Below are 19,987 nucleotides of genomic sequence, written 5' to 3'. Positions count from 1 at the left end.
GCGTTCGTCACATTCTGTTCCCCATCGATGTTCGGTAGTTTCAGACCGAACTCGATGGTTTAATGTATTTTGTGCGGCGTTCGGTTAGTTTAGCTGGGATCTGAGCGGTATTCTCACTAAATGTGCCCGCCGACCCCAGCTATCTACCGAACGGTCATTCGTCTAAAAGCGAGTAAAATTGTATAAAATATGGATTTCTGTGTAAATTGCCAGTTTTGCTGCACGAGGGGATAATCCACTTAATCGTCCATTTTAGTGGGAGTATCCCTCTCGTGCAGCAATGCCTGTTGGGATAATCCTGCTGCCTGATGGGAGAAATCCCCTGTAATAGCTGTAAGGAAACCCCTTGCAAGGGGAACTGCATAAATATGGAAGTCTGTGAATAAAGCAAGTTAGTTGACTCCCAAACTGTGTTTCGTCCGGTTATTGGGAGGATTGGGAATATTGCCGTGCTTTCTACTCTGACTGTGGATTACCTAAGATACCAATGGAGATCATGGACTAATATACTGCATTCCGTTACAATTGGTGGCAAGCGACGGGATCCGAACCTTACAGCCGAAAAGCAGTGTTCGTGTAAACTGAAACTACCGAACAAGGAAAGCAAGGGCAATTCGTATGGAGATTGAATATACCATACTGAAACGACAGACTTTAAAGGAACTACTGGAAGCCAGGGGTAAGATAGCCAGCAACAAATCTAAAGCTGTGCTGATCGCTGAACTGATGGAGGGAGACAGAGCCCGCAGCGCTACACCTCCACCAGCCATGGAAGAGACCCCATACCAGAGAGAGCTGAGAACCAGGATGGAGTTCCTACCACAGCCAGTACCCATGGAAATAATGACCGTGCTGATGTCAGATGTGCATGATTATCTGATGGCAAACCGCACACCGGAGACACCGCCTAGGGCAGAGTCTGTTACTGCCTCCATATACGGACAGGTAAAACCCAAAGTCCCACATCACGCATTTAAAGTGTTTTGTGAAGAAAAGGACGAGATCGACGGGTATTTACAGGATTTCGAGAGGCTGTGTGATTTGCACGACTTGGAACCCGCAGTATGGGTACCTCTACTGGCAGGCAAATTATCGGGTAGGGCCGCTGAAGCCTACCGCGCTGTGCCCCGAGAGGACAGCAAGGATTACCCTAAATTAAAGAGGGCGATCTTGGAGAGGTATGCCATTACCCCAGAGGCATACCGGCGCAAGTTCAGGGGCTTGCGCAAACCTGAGAAAGATTCCCATGCAGAGTGGGCACATAAGCTGGACCAAGCATCACAAGGCTGGATACAAGCCAGCAACGCTACCAATATGGAAGAATTGCGGCAGTTAATGCTGCTGGAGCAATTCTTTAATGGCTTGTCCCCAGAAGCACAAGAATGGGTGAGGGATCGGAAACCACTCACCCTACCCGAAGCCGCTAGATTGGCGGATCAGCATTTTGATGCCAGGAGGCATCACGGACTCCAAAGTAAGACTCTCCCTCGGATTACTGGGCCACCCAATAATTTTTCTCCTACCGGCCCCACAGTACCCCTGTCCAGGCCAGCACTAAATAATCCACCACCCCCCTCTCGATACAATGGCCGGGCTAACATTCAATGTCACACCTGCAAGCAGTGGGGACATATTTCTCGTGAGTGTACGCAAAACCGGAGCCGACAAGCATGGAACCAGGTGCGACAAAACTTAACACCAAGGGCTGCTGCGCATCACTATCAGGTAGCACCAGCCACCCAAGAAATGCTGAGCGCTCAAATCGAGGAACCTCTAGGGGTACTCCACGAGGTAATGTCGGTCCGAGCCACCGACAACCGACAACATCATCGGCAGCTAGTGACCCTGGAGGGGAAGGAGGTACAAGGGCTCCGAGATTCGGGAGCCACTCTAATTTTGGTTGCACCGCATTTGGTACCAGGCGCAACTCACACTGGCGGATCAGTGGCAGTACGGGTGGCAGGGGGAGCAGTATACCGGCTACCCACTGCCAAGGTACATTTGGATTGGGGTGGGGGAGAGGGGACTGTGGAAGTGGGACTTATGCTAAATTTACCCGCAGATGTGGTACTGGGGAATGACTTGGGTCAGATGACTTCCGCTTTTATACCCCAGGCTCCATACCAGGAGGCCCATCCCGTAACTACACGGCAGCAGGCTCGCACCACGGCTACACCGATACACTCTGAGGCTCAGGTAAGACACCATGACCCCCACCCGACTCCCATGTCTTGGGATACCCCGACTACCTTTGTGACCGAAGTACAGACAGACCCCACCTTACAAGTATATAGGGACCGGGCACACGCTGACCAGGCAGGGCTAGAGGGGGAGCGATACACGTGGGAGAAAGGGTTATTATACCGTGTCACGGCAAAAGACGTGGGGGGGTCTGTCACCTTGACCAACAAACAGTTAGTGGTACCGCAGAAATATAGGCAGGAGCTGCTTAGAATCGCTCATGATATTCCCTTGTCAGGACACCTAGGGATGACCCGCACCCGATATTGCTTAACGCATGCTTTTTTCTGGCCCGGAATTTCTCAGGACGTGCGACAGTATTGCACCTCCTGCAACGTCTGCCAGCGAGTAGGTAAACGGGGGGATCGCCACAAGGCCAAGCTATGTCCCCTACCCATTATTGCCGAGCCCTTCAGCAGGGTAGCTGTAGACATAGTAGGGCCCCTGCCAAAACCCAGTCCCTCTGGCAAAAAGTACATTTTAACCGTAGTGGACTACGCCACCAGGTACTCCGAGGCTGTGGCCCTCACTAACATTCATGCTGAGACCGTAGCTGAAGCCTTGATGAAAGTGTTTTCCAGGGTAGGGTTTCCCCAAGAAATAATATCGGACCGGGGCACCCAATTTACTGCTGAGGTCACCCAACATATGTGGAAGGTATGTGGCATTAAGCCAATAGTCAATTCTGCCTACCATCCCCAGTCCAATGGGCTATGTGAGAGGTTCAACGGGACGCTGAAGCAGATGCTTTGGACGTTCGGGGAAACCAACAAAGACTGGGAGAGGTTCCTGCCTCACCTACTCTTTGCGTATAGAGAGGTCCCCCAGGAGTCGACCGGATTCTCCCCGTTTGAACTACTGTTTGGAAGGAGGGTGCGAGGACCCTTGAACTTGATTAGGGAACACTGGGAGGGAGAGAGTACTACTAACGAAACCCCTATCGTATCATACGTACTGGAGTTCAGAGACCGTCTGGAGGCGCTAACTCAGGCTGTGCACACCAACCTCCAGGCGGCTCAGCAACGCCAGCGACGCTGGTACGATAGAGGAGCCAGAGACCGCAGCTTTCAGGTGGGGCAGAAGGTTTTAATTTTAAAACCCATCCGCACAGACAAGCTGCAGGCCATCTGGCAAGGCCCATACCAGGTAGTAGAGCAGCGATGCGACACTACCTATGTGATTGGCCCCTGCTCAGGGGTAGGGAAGAGACGCATGCTCCACGTGAACATGCTCAAACCCTACCATGAGAGGATAGAGGATGTGACGGCGATCTGTGCCTCCGCCTTAGAAGATCAGGAGAACCTGCCCCTACCTGACTTACTAGAACCGGAAGAGCCGATAGAGCCCTCCCGGGGAGTTCAGCTGGGGGAGCGGCTAAGCCCTCACGAGCGTGCCCAGGTACAAGCGCTGATTGTAGCTAAAGGGGCTACCTTCTCCAATTTACCTGGGTACACTCCACTAGCCACCCACCGAGTCGAAACCCCGGGATAGCTACCTATGCGACAGGCTCCATATAGGGTTCCGGAATCAGTCCGGACCCATATGAAGGCAGAATTGGACGAAATGTTACAGCTAGGGGTTATCGAACCCTCAGATAGCCCCTGGGCATCGCCGGTAGTCCTGGTGCCTAAAAAGGACGGCACCACCCGATTCTGCGTCGACTACCGGAGGCTAAATGACAAAACGGTGTCTGATGCCTACCCGATGCCTCGGATAGACGAGCTGCTAGATAAGATGGCACGGGGTCAGTATCTCACTACCATTGACTTGTGTAAGGGATACTGGCAAATTCCTCTAGCCGATGACGCCATTCCCAAGTCGGCGTTTGTCACTCCGTTTGGCCTGTACCAGTTCAAGGTCATGCCCTTCGGAATGAAAAACGCTCCGGCTACCTTTCAGCGGATGGTAGATCGGCTACTGGACGGCTTCCAGGAGTATGCCTGTGCCTACTTAGATGACATAGCCATCTTTAGCCAGACCTGGGAAGACCACCTACGCCATATAGGGGCGATTTTAGACCGTATTGGGGAAGCCGGGTTAACTTTAAAGCCCAGTAAGTGCCACATAGGGATGGCCGAAGTGCAGTATCTGGGACACCGAGTAGGGTGTGGGCAGCAGAGACCCGAGCCAGCCAAGATTGAGGCCGTAGCCAAGTGGCCCACCCCAAGGACTAAAACTCAAGTGCTAGCGTTCCTAGGGACTGCCGGATATGATAGAAAATTTGTTCCCGACTACAGCACCCTGGCCAAACCCCTGACGGACCTGACCAAAAAGAACCTTCCCCGACTGGTTGTCTGGGCCCCAGAGTGTGAGCAGGCATTCCAACAACTCAAGACGGCTCTGACTAATGCTCCTGTATTAACTGCTCCTGATCCAACTAAAAGATTTCTTGTCCACACAGACGCTTCAATGTTTGGATTGGGGGCAGTGCTGAGCCAAGTGGGAGCAGATGGCGGAGAGCATCCCGTAGCCTACTTAAGCCGAAAGTTGTTGCCCCGTGAAGTGAGCTACGCCGCCATTGAGAAAGAATGCCTGGCCGTGGTGTGGGCCCTTAAAAAGTTACAGCCGTATTTGTATGGACAACCTTTTTCCTTACTCACAGATCACAACCCGTTGGTGTGGCTGAACCGTGTGTCTGGGGACAATGCCAGGCTGCTGCGCTGGAGTTTGGCGCTGCAGCCCTTTGACTTCACCATCCATTACCGCCCAGGAAAACAAAACGGTAACGCCGACGGGTTATCCAGACAAACTGAACTCGAGAAGTGATCTGTGAGTACTCTCCCGGACATCCCCAAGCCGATCCGTTGGGATCAGACTGTGTATGCCGGCTTGGTTCTGGGGGAGCATTGTGGCAAACCTACCCACTTCTGGACTATATTTATTAAAGGTTGTCCGTAGGCTGAATGTGTACTGTATATCTTAAACTGTGTATGTGATGTATTATGGCCGTTCGCATGCTGGCAGCCGTATGCAAACCTTTCGTTCGACGAAACACGGCTATCCGGGCCGTTCGCCAGATGAATGCGGGCTCTCCAGGTAGACCACCCACTCACAAGTCGTGTGGCACCAATTAACCGATTGCAACAATGTTGCAATCGGTAATTAAAGGCTCTCCTAGGTGGCCGTCGTTCGGCTACCGACCATGCGGCGGTCGGCCATCTTGGATCCTTTGTCTCTGCAGCGGTGTTCGATCGTCGAGAGCCTGGAACTGAAAACGGCTACTCAATGATCCGAACACCGCTGGACTTCCAGAGCGTTCGGGAGTTCCGCGTTCGTCACATTCTGTTCCCCATCGATGTTCGGTAGTTTCAGACCGAACTCGATGGTTTAATGTATTTTGTGCGGCGTTCAGTTAGTTTAGCTGGGATCTGAGCGGTATTCTCACTAAATGTGCCCGCCGACCCCAGCTATCTACCGAACGGTCATTCGTCTAAAAGCGAGTAAAATTGTATAAAATATGGATTTCTGTGTAAATTGCCAGTTTTGCTGCACGAGGGGATAATCCACTTAACCGTCCATTTTAGTGGGAGTATCCCTCTCGTGCAGCAATGCCTGTTGGGATAATCCTGCTGCCTGATGGGAGAAATCCCCTGTAACAGCTGTAAGGAAACCCCTTGCAAGGGGAACTGCATAAATATGGAAGTCTGTGAATAAAGCAAGTTAGTTGACTCCCAAACTGTGTTTCGTCCGGTTATTGGGAGGATTGGGAATATTGCCGTGCTTTCTACTCTGACTGTGGATTACCTAAGATACCAACGGAGATCGTGGACTAATATACTGCATTCCGTTACAGTATGAAACAAGCCCCTTTAAAATCCACAGCCTGTTTGTTGTAGTCCACCAGATGAATATCACAAGGTACTATTGAAGGAGAATTATGAGGCCATAACAATGTAAATGTCTCTTCTGAAATCAAAGAATATGCGCACCCAGAATCTACTTCCATTTTGCACGGAACATCTTGCAGCACAATTTCAGTGTAAATCTTCAGTCCTGATGGCGAATTTTCCACTTTATTCACATAGTCATTTGAGTAAACACCTGCAGTCATTTCACTATCTGAAACGGTTTGTGGAGTATTAACAGAGTGCGCTGTGGTTTGTATTTTATTCACATTCTTATATTTGGTTTGAATTCCACGGGCTTGTCTTTGGAAAACTGTCTGTATGTGACCTGTACGTTTACATGTGTGGCAAACTGCATTTCAAAAACGACATGTATTACGCCTGTGTTTTCCACCGCAACTATAACAAGTTCCTTTAAATGGAGCTGTGACATCAGTGTGTGGTGAACAGTGTTTTGATTTAACATCAGTCTTCTTCACTAGATTTATTTCAGGTGAGTTCTCTTTGCTGGAGGAGGATTGTATCTCTTTTGAATGGACATATGCAGCCTCATTTGCGAGTGCTTCCTCTTGTGCAATAATAAAAGTTAAATTCTGTCTTGCAAGAAGTCTCCTCTGCAGTGTTTCATCTTGCACCCCACACACAAGCATGTCCCTTAACAAAATTGCAATTTTCCGACAGCCTGCGCAGTCCTGCAATGTATGCTGCAATGCTTTCACCTGGTTTCTGATTGTGTCATAGGCGTGCGCACGGGGTGTGCCGGGTGTGCCTGGGCACACCCTAATCTCCGCGGCACGCCTATGTATTGAGGCCGGCAGGGGAGATCTCAGGATCCCCCCTGTCGGTCCATGCAGAGCCGGCGCTATCCGAGCGCCGGCTCTGCTCTCAGCCTCTCTCCCCACCGGCCCACAGGCAGGGAGGGAGGCAGGAGAGGACCGGCGGAGCTCTTGCCAGCAGCACCGCCGGATTCCTCTCGCGAGATCTGAGCGTTGCCGCGGCAACGCTCAGATCTCGCGTGAGTGGACTCTAGCCCTGCGGGGCTAGAGTTCACTCTCCACTGGACCACCAGGGGTGGATGGCAGCAGCAGGATCCCCCCTCCCAGGTATAAGGTAAGAAGGGAGGGGGGATATTAACTGATCTGCCCCCACCTCCACTGGACCACCAGGGAAGGCAGCAAGGAAGGATCCCCCCTCCCCACATAAAGTAAGAAGGGAGGGGGGATATTAAGTAATGTACCCCCACCTCCACCCCCCACAATCACCCACACACACACATACACAGCACCAACACACATACAGCACCCACACACATACACAGCACCCACACACATACACAGCACCCACACACATACACAGCACCTATACACATACACAGCACCCACAGACTTACACAGCACCCACAGACATACACAGCACCCACACACATACACAGCACCCACAGACATACACAGCACCCACACACATACACAGCACCCACACACATACACAGCACCAACACACATACAGCACCCACACACATACACAGCACCCACACACATACACAGCACCAACACACATACAGCACCCACACACATACACAGCACCCACACAAATACAGCACCCACACAAATACAGCACCTACACACATACAGCACCCACAGACACATACAGCACCCACAGACACAGCACCCACAGACACACAGCACCCACAGACACACAGCACCCACACACATACAGCACCCACACACATACAGCACCCACACACATACAGCACCCACACACATACAGCACCCACAGACATTCACAGCACCCACACACATACACAGCACCCACACACATACAGCACACACACACACAGCACCCTCACAAACACACAGCACCCTCACACACATTACACAAACAGCACCCTCACACTCCCACAGCACACTAACAGTACCCTCACAAACACAAACAGGACCCTAACAAACACACACACAGCACACTACCAGTACCCTCACACGCAAACAGCACCCTCACACACAGTACATTCACAGCACCCTCACAAGCACGCACGCACACACAAACACCCTCACCCACATAGTACACTACCAGCACCCTCACATACACATCACACTAACAGCACCCTCACACAGCACACACACAGCAGTGTGTGTGTGTGTGGATATATGTGTATATATATATAAATACATACATATATATACGCGGCGTGTGCTTGTGCTTTAGGGTGCACACCCTAATGCAATAGGCTGCGCACGCCTATGGATTGTGTCTATTGAAATGGAAACACCTCACTGTTTCACATGGGGTGGGTGCTAAATGATTTTTTAACAGTGCCAGTATTTCTTCAAATGAGTAGTCTTGTGGTTTAGCAGGAGATATCAGTGAGCGGACAATATCAAAAGTCTTGGATCCAATAACACTCAGTAACACGGCTCTCTTCTGAATAGCCTCAACAACCTTATTAGCTTCCAGGAAAAACACTAACCGCTCAGTATATGAGTCCGATGAGGCAGGATTAGCCAGATCAAATTCCTCCATGTGTCCCAGAGAAGCCATGCTGGAGATATTTGTAGATAATGGAATTCCAAAAGGAAAGTTTTACTTCCTCACTCAGGGTGATCTTATTTCCTTTATATATATATACTGCAGTCTCCATTTACTGACATCCCATCCTCGTCGCCAGTTTAAAGTATTAGCATGTTATATATTCACAAATGGCTCTCAGACATTGTAGTAAAATAGAACTTCTCTTTACTTCAGTACACACACATAGTGACATAACACAAGAGAGACTAACACAACAGAACAAGAGCATAACTTCACTATGCTGCAATCTACTGGAAGGTGGACTGCATAACACCCCAATACATAACACAGACAGACTGCTGATTACACACACTGTGGCAAAACCAACCTCGCCACTGGGCCCTGGAGAAGCCTGTTTGCTAGCCTCCTACCTACTGACTATGGCCCCTGGGTTATTTGGGGAATATTGTATTTTATTGTGCGACTGCTGGCCCTTTAAGCCCAGTGAATTGTATTATATTGTACTGCTGCTGGCCCTTTAAGAACTGTCTGGGGACATATTGAGACTTTGGGTAACAATACCCTTTAAGACTATGGCCCCTGGAAGGTATTACCTGTTAAAGACTCTTTTAGCAGATTGGATTTTATAAGACTATCCCTTTAAATAATTTGGAACAGTACTGCAGCTTTAAATGGGCACTTCGGATGCAGCCGAAGTGCCGAAGTAGTCGAAGTGGCCGCCATTCGACAAACGAACACGTGGCGGCGGCCATCTTTGTTCATTCGAACGAGGTCAGCGGTATGTGTAGCCAAATTCATGGAACTGAAATCGGCTACACATTTTACCGAACACCGCTGACCCTTACCTTCTCCTACACTTTGTTTTTCAGCTCCAGAGACTCCAGTCCCGTTCGAAATGTCGTTTTTTCGCATGAAATTGACCGGCCGCACAGCCCAAATCTATGGAACTGTTTTGGGCAGGAAATTGTGCTTGCGGTCGGTCATAAAGGGACCTCCAGCTAACTTTTGATCCACTGGAGGGATTTTTGGAAGGGTGTATGTTTAAAGTGTGCTGATTCTAAATATGTAGTTTTTAGGAAGATTGGATGTATGGATTTAAAGTTATAGCACATGTATAAAAACTGTAGTTTTCCTGGCTGTATAATTATGTTAACTGGTTATCTGAGGGGAGGGGATGTGTGGGTTGTACCATGTATGTGATTGGTTATTTTATGCCTCCCCCTGGGTGTGGCCTGTAAGTGTACAAGTGTAATAAAAGCCAGGCTGGATGAGCCAGTCCAGAGTTCCTGTTTTACCCTCAAAGTGAAGTGTCGTCTCATTATTGGGGGAAGGATTTATTGCATGCTGTTCCAGTTGACTGCTATTCGTATGGTTCCTATTCAACTGTCTACAGCATTCATAGGCTTGAGAGCATTCATATGCTTCTCAGATTCGGTGATTGTGGTGTCTGCCAGAGTGCATGGAGTCCTCAGGAAACGCTAGGAGCATCCTTTAACGGAGGTACTCAGTCGGGGTGCCAGGCGATCTGTTACACACACACACAGACTGCTAAATATGCAGAGACTGCTGAATACACAGACTGGTGAGTATATACACAGACTGCTGATTACACACACACATAGTGCTGATTACACATACACAGACAGACTGCTAAATATGCAGAGACTGCTGAATACACAGACTGGTGAGTATATACACAGACTGCTGATTACACACACACAGAGTGGTGATTACACATACACAGACAGACTGCTAAATATGCAGAGACTGCTGAATACACAGACTGCTGATTACACACACAGACTTCTGATTACACACACACAGACAGACTGCTGATTACACACACACAGACAGACTGCTAAATATGCAGAGACTTCTGAATACACAGACTGCTGATTACACACACACAGACAGACTGCTGATTACACACACAGACTTCTGATTACACACACACAGACAGAATGCTAAATATGCAGAAACTGCTGAATTCACATACTGCTGAGTATATACAAAGACTGCTGATTACACACACACAGAGACAGGTTGCTGATTACACACACACAGACAGACTGCTGAATATGCAGACTGCTGAATACACAGACTGCAGATTACACACACACAGACAGACTGCTAAATATACAGAGACTGCTGAATACACATACTGCCAAGTACACAGACAGATTGCTGATTACACATGCACACACACACACACAGACTGCTAAATATGCAGAAACTGCTGAATACACAGACTGGTGAGTATATACACAGACTGCTGATTACACACACACAGTGCTGATTACACATACACAGACAGACTGCTAAATATGCAGAGACTGCTGAATACACAGACTGGTGAGTATATACACAGACTGCTGATTACACACACACAGAGTGCTGATTACACATACACAGACAGACTGCTAAATATGCAGAGACTGCTGAATACACAGACTGGTGAGTATATACACAGACTGCTGATTACACACACACAGAGTGCTGATTACACATACACAGAGAGACTGCTAAATATGCAGAGACTGCTGAATACGCAGACTGCTGATTACACACACAGACTTCTGATTACACACACACACGCACAGACTGTTGATTACACACACAGACAGACTGCTAAATATGCAGAGACTGCTGAATACACAGACTGCTGATTACACACACACAGACTGCTGATTACACACACACACACACAGAATGCTAAATATGCAGAAACTGCTGAATACACAGACTGCTGAGTATATACACAGACTGCTGATTACACACACAGAGACAGGTTGCTGATTACACACACAGACAGACTGCTGAATATGCAGACTGCTGAATACACAGACTGCAGATTACACACACAGAGACAGACTGCAAAATATGCAGAGACTGCTGAATACACAGACTGCTGATTACACACACAGACTGCTGATTACACACACACAGACAGACGAGTTGGAAGCAGGGGGAGGTCGTCGCAAGGAGCTAGTGGCACAGTCAGATAGCACCCGGGGTCAACCCGACAGCACGCCAATCAACGCATGCTGTGTACACCACCAGAATGCCGTCATTGCAGAGCTCAGCAGTGTGGCATTTTTTTGGTGTGTCTGCCTCTGACAACAGCGATGCCATTTGCAACCTGTGCCAAAAGAAACTGAGTCGTGGGAAGTCCAAAACCCACCTAGGTACAACTGCTTTGCGTAGGCACATGATCGCACATCACAAACGCCTATGAGATCAACACATGAGTACAAACAGCACGCAAACCCAAAGCCGCCATCCTCCTCCTGGTCCAGCATCTTCAGCCACGTCAACCACTGCTGTCCTCCTTGCCCCCTCTCAACCATCCGCTACTCCTTCTCTCGTCTTGAGCAGTTCCCGCTCATCTGCCAACAGTCAGGTGTCTGTCAAGGACATGTTTGAGAGTAAGAAGCCAATGTCAGAAAGTCACCCCCTTGCCCAGCGTCTAACAGCTGGCTTGTCTGAACTATTAGCCCGCCAGCTTTTACCATACAAGCTGGTGGAGTCTGAGGCATTCAAAAAATTTGTGGCTATTGGGATACCGCAGTGGAAGGTACCCGGATGAAATTTCTTTGCACAAAAGGCCATCCCCAACCTGTACTCGATTGTGCAAAAGGAAGTCATGGCATGTCTGGCACACAGTGTTGGGGCAAGGGTCCATCTGACCACTGATACCTGGTCTGCAAAGCATGGTCAGGGAAGGTATATCACCTACACTGTGCATTGGGTAAACCTGCTGACGGCTGCCAAGCATGGAATGCGTGGCTCTGCAGAGGAGTTGGTGACACTGCCACGACTTGCAGGCAGGCCTGCTGCCACCTCCTCTACTCCTCCTACTCCATCCTCTTCCATAACCTTCCCGGCTGAGTCCTCTTCTGCTGCTGCATCTTGCGCCACATCAATGGCACCCCCCCAACTCCCCAGGTACTATTCCACATCCCGGATACGGCAGTGTCACGCCGTCTTGGGTTTGACTTGCTTGAAAGCAGAGAGTCACACCGGACAAGCACTCCTGTCCACCCTGAACGCAAAGGTGGAAAAGTGGCTGACTCCGCAGCAACTGGATATCAGCAAAGTGGTTTGTGACAACGGAAAAAATTTGTTGGCGGCATTGAAGTTGGGCAAGTTGACACATGTGCCGTGCATGGCACATGTGTGTAATCTGATCGTACAACGCTTTGTGCATAAGTACACAGGCTTACAGGACGTCCTGAAGCAGGCCAGGAAGGTGTGTGGCCATTTCAGGCGTTCCTACACGGCCATGGCGCACTTTGTCGATATCCAGCGGCGAAACAACATGCCAGTGAGGCGCTTGATTTGCGACAGCCCGACACGTTGGAATTCAACACTCCTAATGTTCGACCGCCTGCTCCAACAAGAAAAAGCCGTTAATGAATATCTGTATGACCGGGGTGCTAGGACAGCCTCTGGGGAGCTGGGAATTTTTTTGCCACGTTACTGGACGCTCATGCGCAATGCCTGTAGGCTCATGCACCCTTTTGAGGAGGTGACAAACCTAGTCAGTCGCACCGAAGGCACCATTAGCGACATCATACCATTTGTTTTCTTCCTGGAGCGTGCCCTGCGAAGAGTGCTGGATCAGGCCGTAGATGAGCGTGAAGAGGAAGAGGAAGAGTTGTGGTCACCATCACCACCAGAAACAGCCTTATCAGCATCGCTTGCTGGACCTGCGGCAACACTGGAAGAGGATTGTGAGGAAGAGGAGTCAGAGGAGGAATGTGACTTTGAGGAGGAGGAGGAAGACTAACCACAACAGGCATCCCAGGGTGCTCGTTGTCACCTATCTGGTACCCGTGGTGTTGTACGTTGCTGGGGGGAAGAACATACCTTCATTGACATCAGTGAGGAGGAGGAACGGGAAATGAGTAGCTCGGCATCCAACCTTGTGCAAATGGGGTCTTTCATGCTGTCGTGCCTGTTGAGGGACCCTCGTATAAAAAGGCTGAAGGAGAACGACCTGTGCTGGGTGTCCACGCTACTAGACCCCCGGTATAAGCAGAAAGTGGCGGAAATGTTACCGAATTACAAGTCGGATGCAGCATTTGCAAAATAAATAAAAAAAGTATGCTTTACCCACGTATAAGAGTGATGTCACAGCACAACGGGAATCTAACAGGGGAAGAGGTGAAAGTCATCCTCCTCCTCCCACGACCACGCCATATCTGCCAAGTGACCCTATGTAGGGGTAACAGTCTCTATTCTGCTCTGTGTCAGTGTGTATCATGGTCTCTGAGGACGGGGAACAGTCTCTATTCTGCTCTGTCAGTGTGTATCAGAGGCTTTGAGGACAGGTGTCAATCCATAGCTGCCAAGTGACCCTATGTAGGGGGAACAGTCTCTATTCTGCTCTGTGTCAGTGTGTATCATGGTCTCTGAGGACGGGGAACAGTCTCTATTCTGCTCTGTGTCATTGTGTATCAGGGGCTTTGAGGACAGTTGTCAATCCATACCTGCCAAGTGACCCTATGTAAGGGGAACAGTCCCTATTCTGCTCTGTGTCAGTGTGTATCGGGGTCTCTGGGGACAGGTGTCAATCCATATGTCAAGGTGTCAATCCATATGTCAAGGTGTCAATATGTCATATATCAGGTGTCAATCCATATCCATTGTTATTTAGGAATGTTAGGTGATTTCTGCCCTTTATGGATTAAAACCAGACTCTGCATCAACTGTGTAATTTTCCATGGGAGTTTTGCCATGGACCCCCTCCGGCATGCCACAGTCAAGGTGTTAGTCCCCTTGAAACAACTTTTCCATCACTTTTGTGGCCAGAAACAGTCCCTGTGGGTTTTAAAAGTCGCCTGCCCATTGAAGTCAATGGCGGTTCGCCCGGTTCGCCGGTTCGTGAACGTTTGCGGAAGTTCCCGTTCGTCGTTCGCGAACCGAAAATTTCGTGTTCGCGACATCACTACGTGGGGACCCAAATACAGTAAAATACATTAAAACATATAATATTACATTTTATACATAAAATACAGACATGTCACATATCCCCAGATAGCTGGGATCTGAGCGCACAAAACTACCGAATAGCGCTCAGATCCCATACACACAGTTCAATTGCCATGGAGCCAGAGTCTTTAATTACACTATGCTCCATGGCATAGCTATCTGGGTTAACACGATTTAGCCAAACTACCGAATTAACCGGTGTTCGGTTAAATCGCACGAATAGGAACCAGGGGGCTGGAGGATCAGCGGTGCCTGCACGTAAAAGTGTCCGCTTTTAGTGCACTGATTCTGGGCTGAGCACCGCTGGACGTCCGGGGAGCTCCATAACACCGCCACCTAGCGGCCCCGCTAAGTGTTATCGCAGCCACCCAGTAACAGTCAATTAAGCTGCGATTAACCGCGGCTTCAGGGAGGTAGATTGAAGGCACACGCTAGCTTCTGGGTGGCCAATTAACAGTGCCTGCCGGCTCCCCACGGCTCTGGGGAGGCTAACAGAAGGCGGTTTGTGCGTTAGACAGAATCTACCGAACGACTGTGCAGAAAGGCATGAATAAACCTTTCTGCATAGTAAAATTAACCATTTAACTGCCGGTCCATAGTCCAAAGGCAGCAGGCGGGAACCAGGTTTCTCCAATGCAATGTGGCGAGATTGCTCTCGTCACACTTTTAAATTGGCACTTTGAATGCCGTCAAAGTGCCGAAGTAGTCGAAGTGGCCGCCATTCGAAAAACGAACACGTGGTGGCGGCCATCTTGGTTCATTTCATGCGGTCAGCGGTATGTGTAGCCAAATGAACGGAAATCGGCTACACAGTTCCGCGAACACTGCTGAGCCTTACCTTCTCCCACAATGATTTTTCAGCCGCAGAGACTAAGTCCCGTTTGAAGATTCGAACGCTCGTTCAAATGGGACTTAGTCATTTTTTCAGCCTGAAATAGACCGACCGCACAGCCCAAATCTATGGAACTGTTTTGGGCAGGAAAATGGTCGGTCATAAAGGACTTCCATCTAACTTTTTAACCCCTGACCCGTTGCCCTGATTTTTGAGTATGTGTTTATTTCTTGCATGCTGATTATGAAAATATATGTTTTATGTTTGGACTGCCGGTCCATAGTCCAAAGGCAGCAGGCGGGAACCAGGCTTCTCCAATGCAATGTGGCGAGATTGCTCTCGTCACACTTTTAAATTGGCACTTTGAATGCCGTCAAAGTGCCGAAGTAGTCGAAGTGGCCGCCATTCGAAAAACGAACACGTGGTGGCGGCCATCTTGGTTCATTTCATGCGGTCAGCGGTATGTGTAGCCAAATGAACGGAAATCGGCTACACAGTTCCGCGAACACTGCTGAGCCTTACCTTCTCCCACAATGATTTTTCAGCCGCAGAGACTAAGTCCCGTTCGAAGATTCGAACGCTCGTTCAAATGGGACTTAGTCATTTTTTCAGCCTGAAATAGACCGACCGCACAGCCCAAATCTATGGAACTGTTTTGGGCAGGAAAATGGTCGGTCATAAAGGACTTCCATCTAACTTTTTAACCCCTGACCCGTTGCCCTGATTTTTGAGTATGTGTTTATTTCTTGCATGCTGATTATGAAAATATATGTTTTATGTTTGTGACCTGTATATTTTAGAAGTTATAAATATTGTGTAAAAACTGTATTCCTCTGCCTGTGATAATGAGATTACCCATTGTGTTCAGTAATCATATCACAGGCAGAGGGGAGGATTTTGTGTGGGTGTGGCTGTGTGTATTGTACGGATTGATTGGTTGTTCTGTAATACCCTGTGGGCTGTACTGTGGTTGTGGATTGTGAATAAAAGAGGCTGTATGTGCCAGGACAGTCAGATTCTGCCTAACCCTCAAACCGAAGTGTCATCTCGTTATTGGGGGAATTGGAATGTATGCTGACTGCCAGGAGTGTAACCCTTTTGTATGGTTTTCCTGTTCGGCTGTTTCCAGGATTTGTAGAGTTTGCAGTTCGGGAGATTGGTGCTTACAGTTGCTGCCTGTGCATCTGGAAAGGGGAATATCGCCTAAATGGTTTTTAACCTCTGGTGAGCAAAACGGTCCGTTACACTGGCTATAATTACTAGCTCTAGTAAGCGCTACACAGCTATACCTGCTATACGCTCTGGAGTTGGAGAGGTCCACCCACTGAAAGCCTTGTGTTAGGTCCAGGGTGGGTGGAGGACAGGGAGACCCCAGCCAAGCTGCGGCGGCTAAGGGGCGTGTGGTGTCCGGTTCCGTGCTTATAGTACTCAAGGCTAATAGGAAGCAGCGATTGGCGGAGGCACCTAGTCGGGGTGCCAGGCGGTTCGTCACAAAAATTATATATGATAAGTGTAGGTACACATAATATGAAACAGGTGAATTACACCTGAACAGACATATAGTGCAAATTCAAGGTTTTATACGTTTTGATTTGATCACAACTTGTACAATTGGCTCAGTCCTTAAGGGGTTAAGCAGTCTTACGTAGTGTGCATCACAACATATCAGTATCTCCTCCCTCTGCATGCAGACACTGAAATTTCCTCATATAGATTAACTGATTCAATTCATCTCTATGAGGAGATGCTGATTTGCCAGGGCTGTGTTGACTTGTGCTGGCTCTGCCCCTGATCTGCCTCCTTCACAGTCTCAGCCAATCCTTTGGGGAAGCATTGTGATTGTCTCAGAATAAAAGTTCTCATGATGTAAGCAGACAGTTTGCAGGTCTTAGGCAGACAGGGGCAGAGACAGCAGTTCCAGACTTGAATACAATTAAGATTATACTATATTTAGTGAGGCAAGAAAGGGCCGCGGAAGAGGGAGGGAGGGGGGGGTTAGATGGTGGTTTTAAGACTATAGGGTCAGGAATATATGTTTGTGTTCCTGACCCCATAGTGCTCTTTTAAAATTAGATAATAAGGATCAAACTTAACAACGTATTGACTATCCATTGACTTCAGGTGGAAGCGGTTTTCAATCACTTTTTTCTCCACCATTTCATTCTTGGTTTATAATTGTTTCTATTATTTATATACTTTACAGTACACTGTTAGGAGCATTGGTTTCCAGATTAAACGAGAAAAAGTAACTGATTTAAAAAAACGGAGGGTTAGCAGTAAATCTATAATAAATAAATGTATTTTTTTATTTTTTATTATTCTCTCTTTTGGTCACTTCTCACTTGATCTGTGAATAAAACCAGCACTTAGGTTACTTTTTTTGTGATGCCACACGTGGAATTTAGAACCAAATCATGTTCATCATTGCGTAATTTGTTTGGTTCACGACTTGGGTACATTTCTGCTTGGAGTTGAAGAATTCGACCATAACAAATTTAATCTCCGAGCCTAGTTGCCAGTTCCTACCTACTTGGTTCCTCACCCTCTTCAATTCTCCTATGATTCCATCCTAGTCTTCTCGTTGCCACATTCTGTTGTCTTGTACTTTCCCCAGTTCCTAATGACGTCTTTTACCTGTCCTTCTTTCTCCCCAGAGTCATTCCGTGTAGATGGCCTAGAGAACATGGCTACATTTATTTGCTTATTATGCTGCCATTCTTTTGGAAATACGACTAAAAATAGGTTGGAAGATTGTTTTCTTGGCGCAGAGAGGGATTTTTCGCTGTCTCTGCTTGGATGGGCTGCTATCCCAAATCACACTCCAAACCAACATTATTAGAGAAAGAGAAGGCACTCACCTGGATTGACCTGCGACTCCACAGAACTCAAGATTTGCAGGAACACGTATAGGATGAATAGAACTTGTCTTTTCTTTATCATCTTTCTTTTACCTGAAGAATCAAGTTCTCCCAAATCTGTGAGGAAAACAAATATATATATATTTTACAATTTATTCATAAATATATATAGTTATCAAATATATTAATAGCAATGTGTCACAGATAACCATTTTCTACAATGATTGTAGGATAAATTGCCCACAAATAAAACGTATTAAAAATAATTATCATTTAAAGAGAGCAGAGAATGTGTTTCTTCTTGATGGCAAACTATCGTTGCACAGATTTAATAAAGTTCTCAATTGTTAGATTAACCAATGTCCCAGACAAACATCTCACCTGCTTTTGAAATTAACTATATAATTAATATTGACAGAGTGCAAAATGGGTCGTGTTAACCCCACAGCCAGGGGCACCTTAAAGGTAGATCCCCAGATGTTTTAAAACTACAGCTTCCATGATGCTTAGCCATTCTAAAGACATTCCAAAAGCATGCAAAGCATCATGGGAGTTGTAGTTCTACAACATCTGCGGGTCTACTTTTAGGGTACGCTTGCTTTAAGTTATTTAGATGTACTATTACATGACTTTAAAAATCTTTGTGATACAATAGTAACATCTGTCTTCAGAAATTATTATCCATTGGTTTTCATCTGTCAGCTGAGGACACATTTTGTGCGAGTGTTGTAATATCCCGTTATATGAGCATGGCCTGGCCTAGAAGCTGACTGAGAAAGAAAACACTCACAGAGTTTATGGGACTTAGACATCATCGACCAACTCTCTCATCTGCATGAAATAAGGTCACCTTTCCAAGGTGTAAGATATTGATACACTGTTCCAAATGCAACCATAATATAAAACATTGCTCTAGCCCCAGTGTCCAATATCACATATCTGATTCCTCATTATAGTCATGGAATTATGTCTCATGCAGAATTTCTTCTTATTTTCATTTTTTTTTTAATTTTGGCATACAAAAGGGATGGCAATGGGATCCAGTGTGGCCCCTACATATGTAAATTTATACATCACAAAGATTGGAAGACATTTTCTTTCTCCACACACACTGTTACACTCGTGGAGATTCACTGACACTGTGTTGGTAGTTTAGGAGGTGAAATTGGAGTCATTGTTAGATTGGGACGTTTTGTTTAATCTCTTGTTTCCTTGATACATTTGAAATAGAGTGAGACTGAGATCCCATATTTAGGCATTGATTAAAAGAGCAGAGGACAAACCTGTGACAGAATTGTATATGAAGGAAATGGAAAAGACCAATTAATTAGTGTAAAAAAATTCTCACGCTGAACATATTCTGTCCCAAAAAAACAGCTTTATATAGTTAAAATGAATAGTCTTATATGACACAGAAATCAATGGGAGGATATCTAATACGAGTTTGAAAACTCATCAACCATTAGTGGTTTACTACTACCGATCTTTGTTGGAGATGTCTAGCTCATGAATATATTGCAAATCTGGTGGATTGCCCAAAGATAAGTACTCTGTGGGATTTGATATATTTTATTTTGTCGCTCGTAAATATAAAGGTAAAAAAATGCCCAGAAATTGGTTTGCTCCATCTTAATTGGGGTAAACTCCCAAAAGACTATTTACTACTGACTATACAATCTTTTATGGCGGCG

At 47.3% G+C, this 19,987-nt stretch overlaps 1 protein-coding gene across 3 annotated transcripts in view; it reads right to left on the bottom strand.

Moving 5' to 3' along the window:
- Nucleotides 1–19,987, bottom strand: part of DDR2 (discoidin domain receptor tyrosine kinase 2) — a 288,811-nt gene that overhangs the window by 176,745 nt on the left and 92,079 nt on the right. For all 3 annotated transcript variants that reach the window (XM_063427125.1, XM_063427126.1, XM_063427127.1), the window contains exon 2: nt 18,297–18,413. In XM_063427125.1, coding sequence (XP_063283195.1) covers nt 18,297–18,413 — 117 coding nt within the window. The remainder of the gene's footprint in view (nt 1–18,296; nt 18,414–19,987) is intronic.

The sequence above is a fragment of the Pelobates fuscus genome, chromosome 7, assembly GCF_036172605.1.
Source record: "Pelobates fuscus isolate aPelFus1 chromosome 7, aPelFus1.pri, whole genome shotgun sequence".
Lineage (NCBI taxonomy): Eukaryota > Metazoa > Chordata > Amphibia > Anura > Pelobatidae > Pelobates > Pelobates fuscus.
This window is presented reverse-complemented; position numbering and strand designations above follow the sequence as displayed.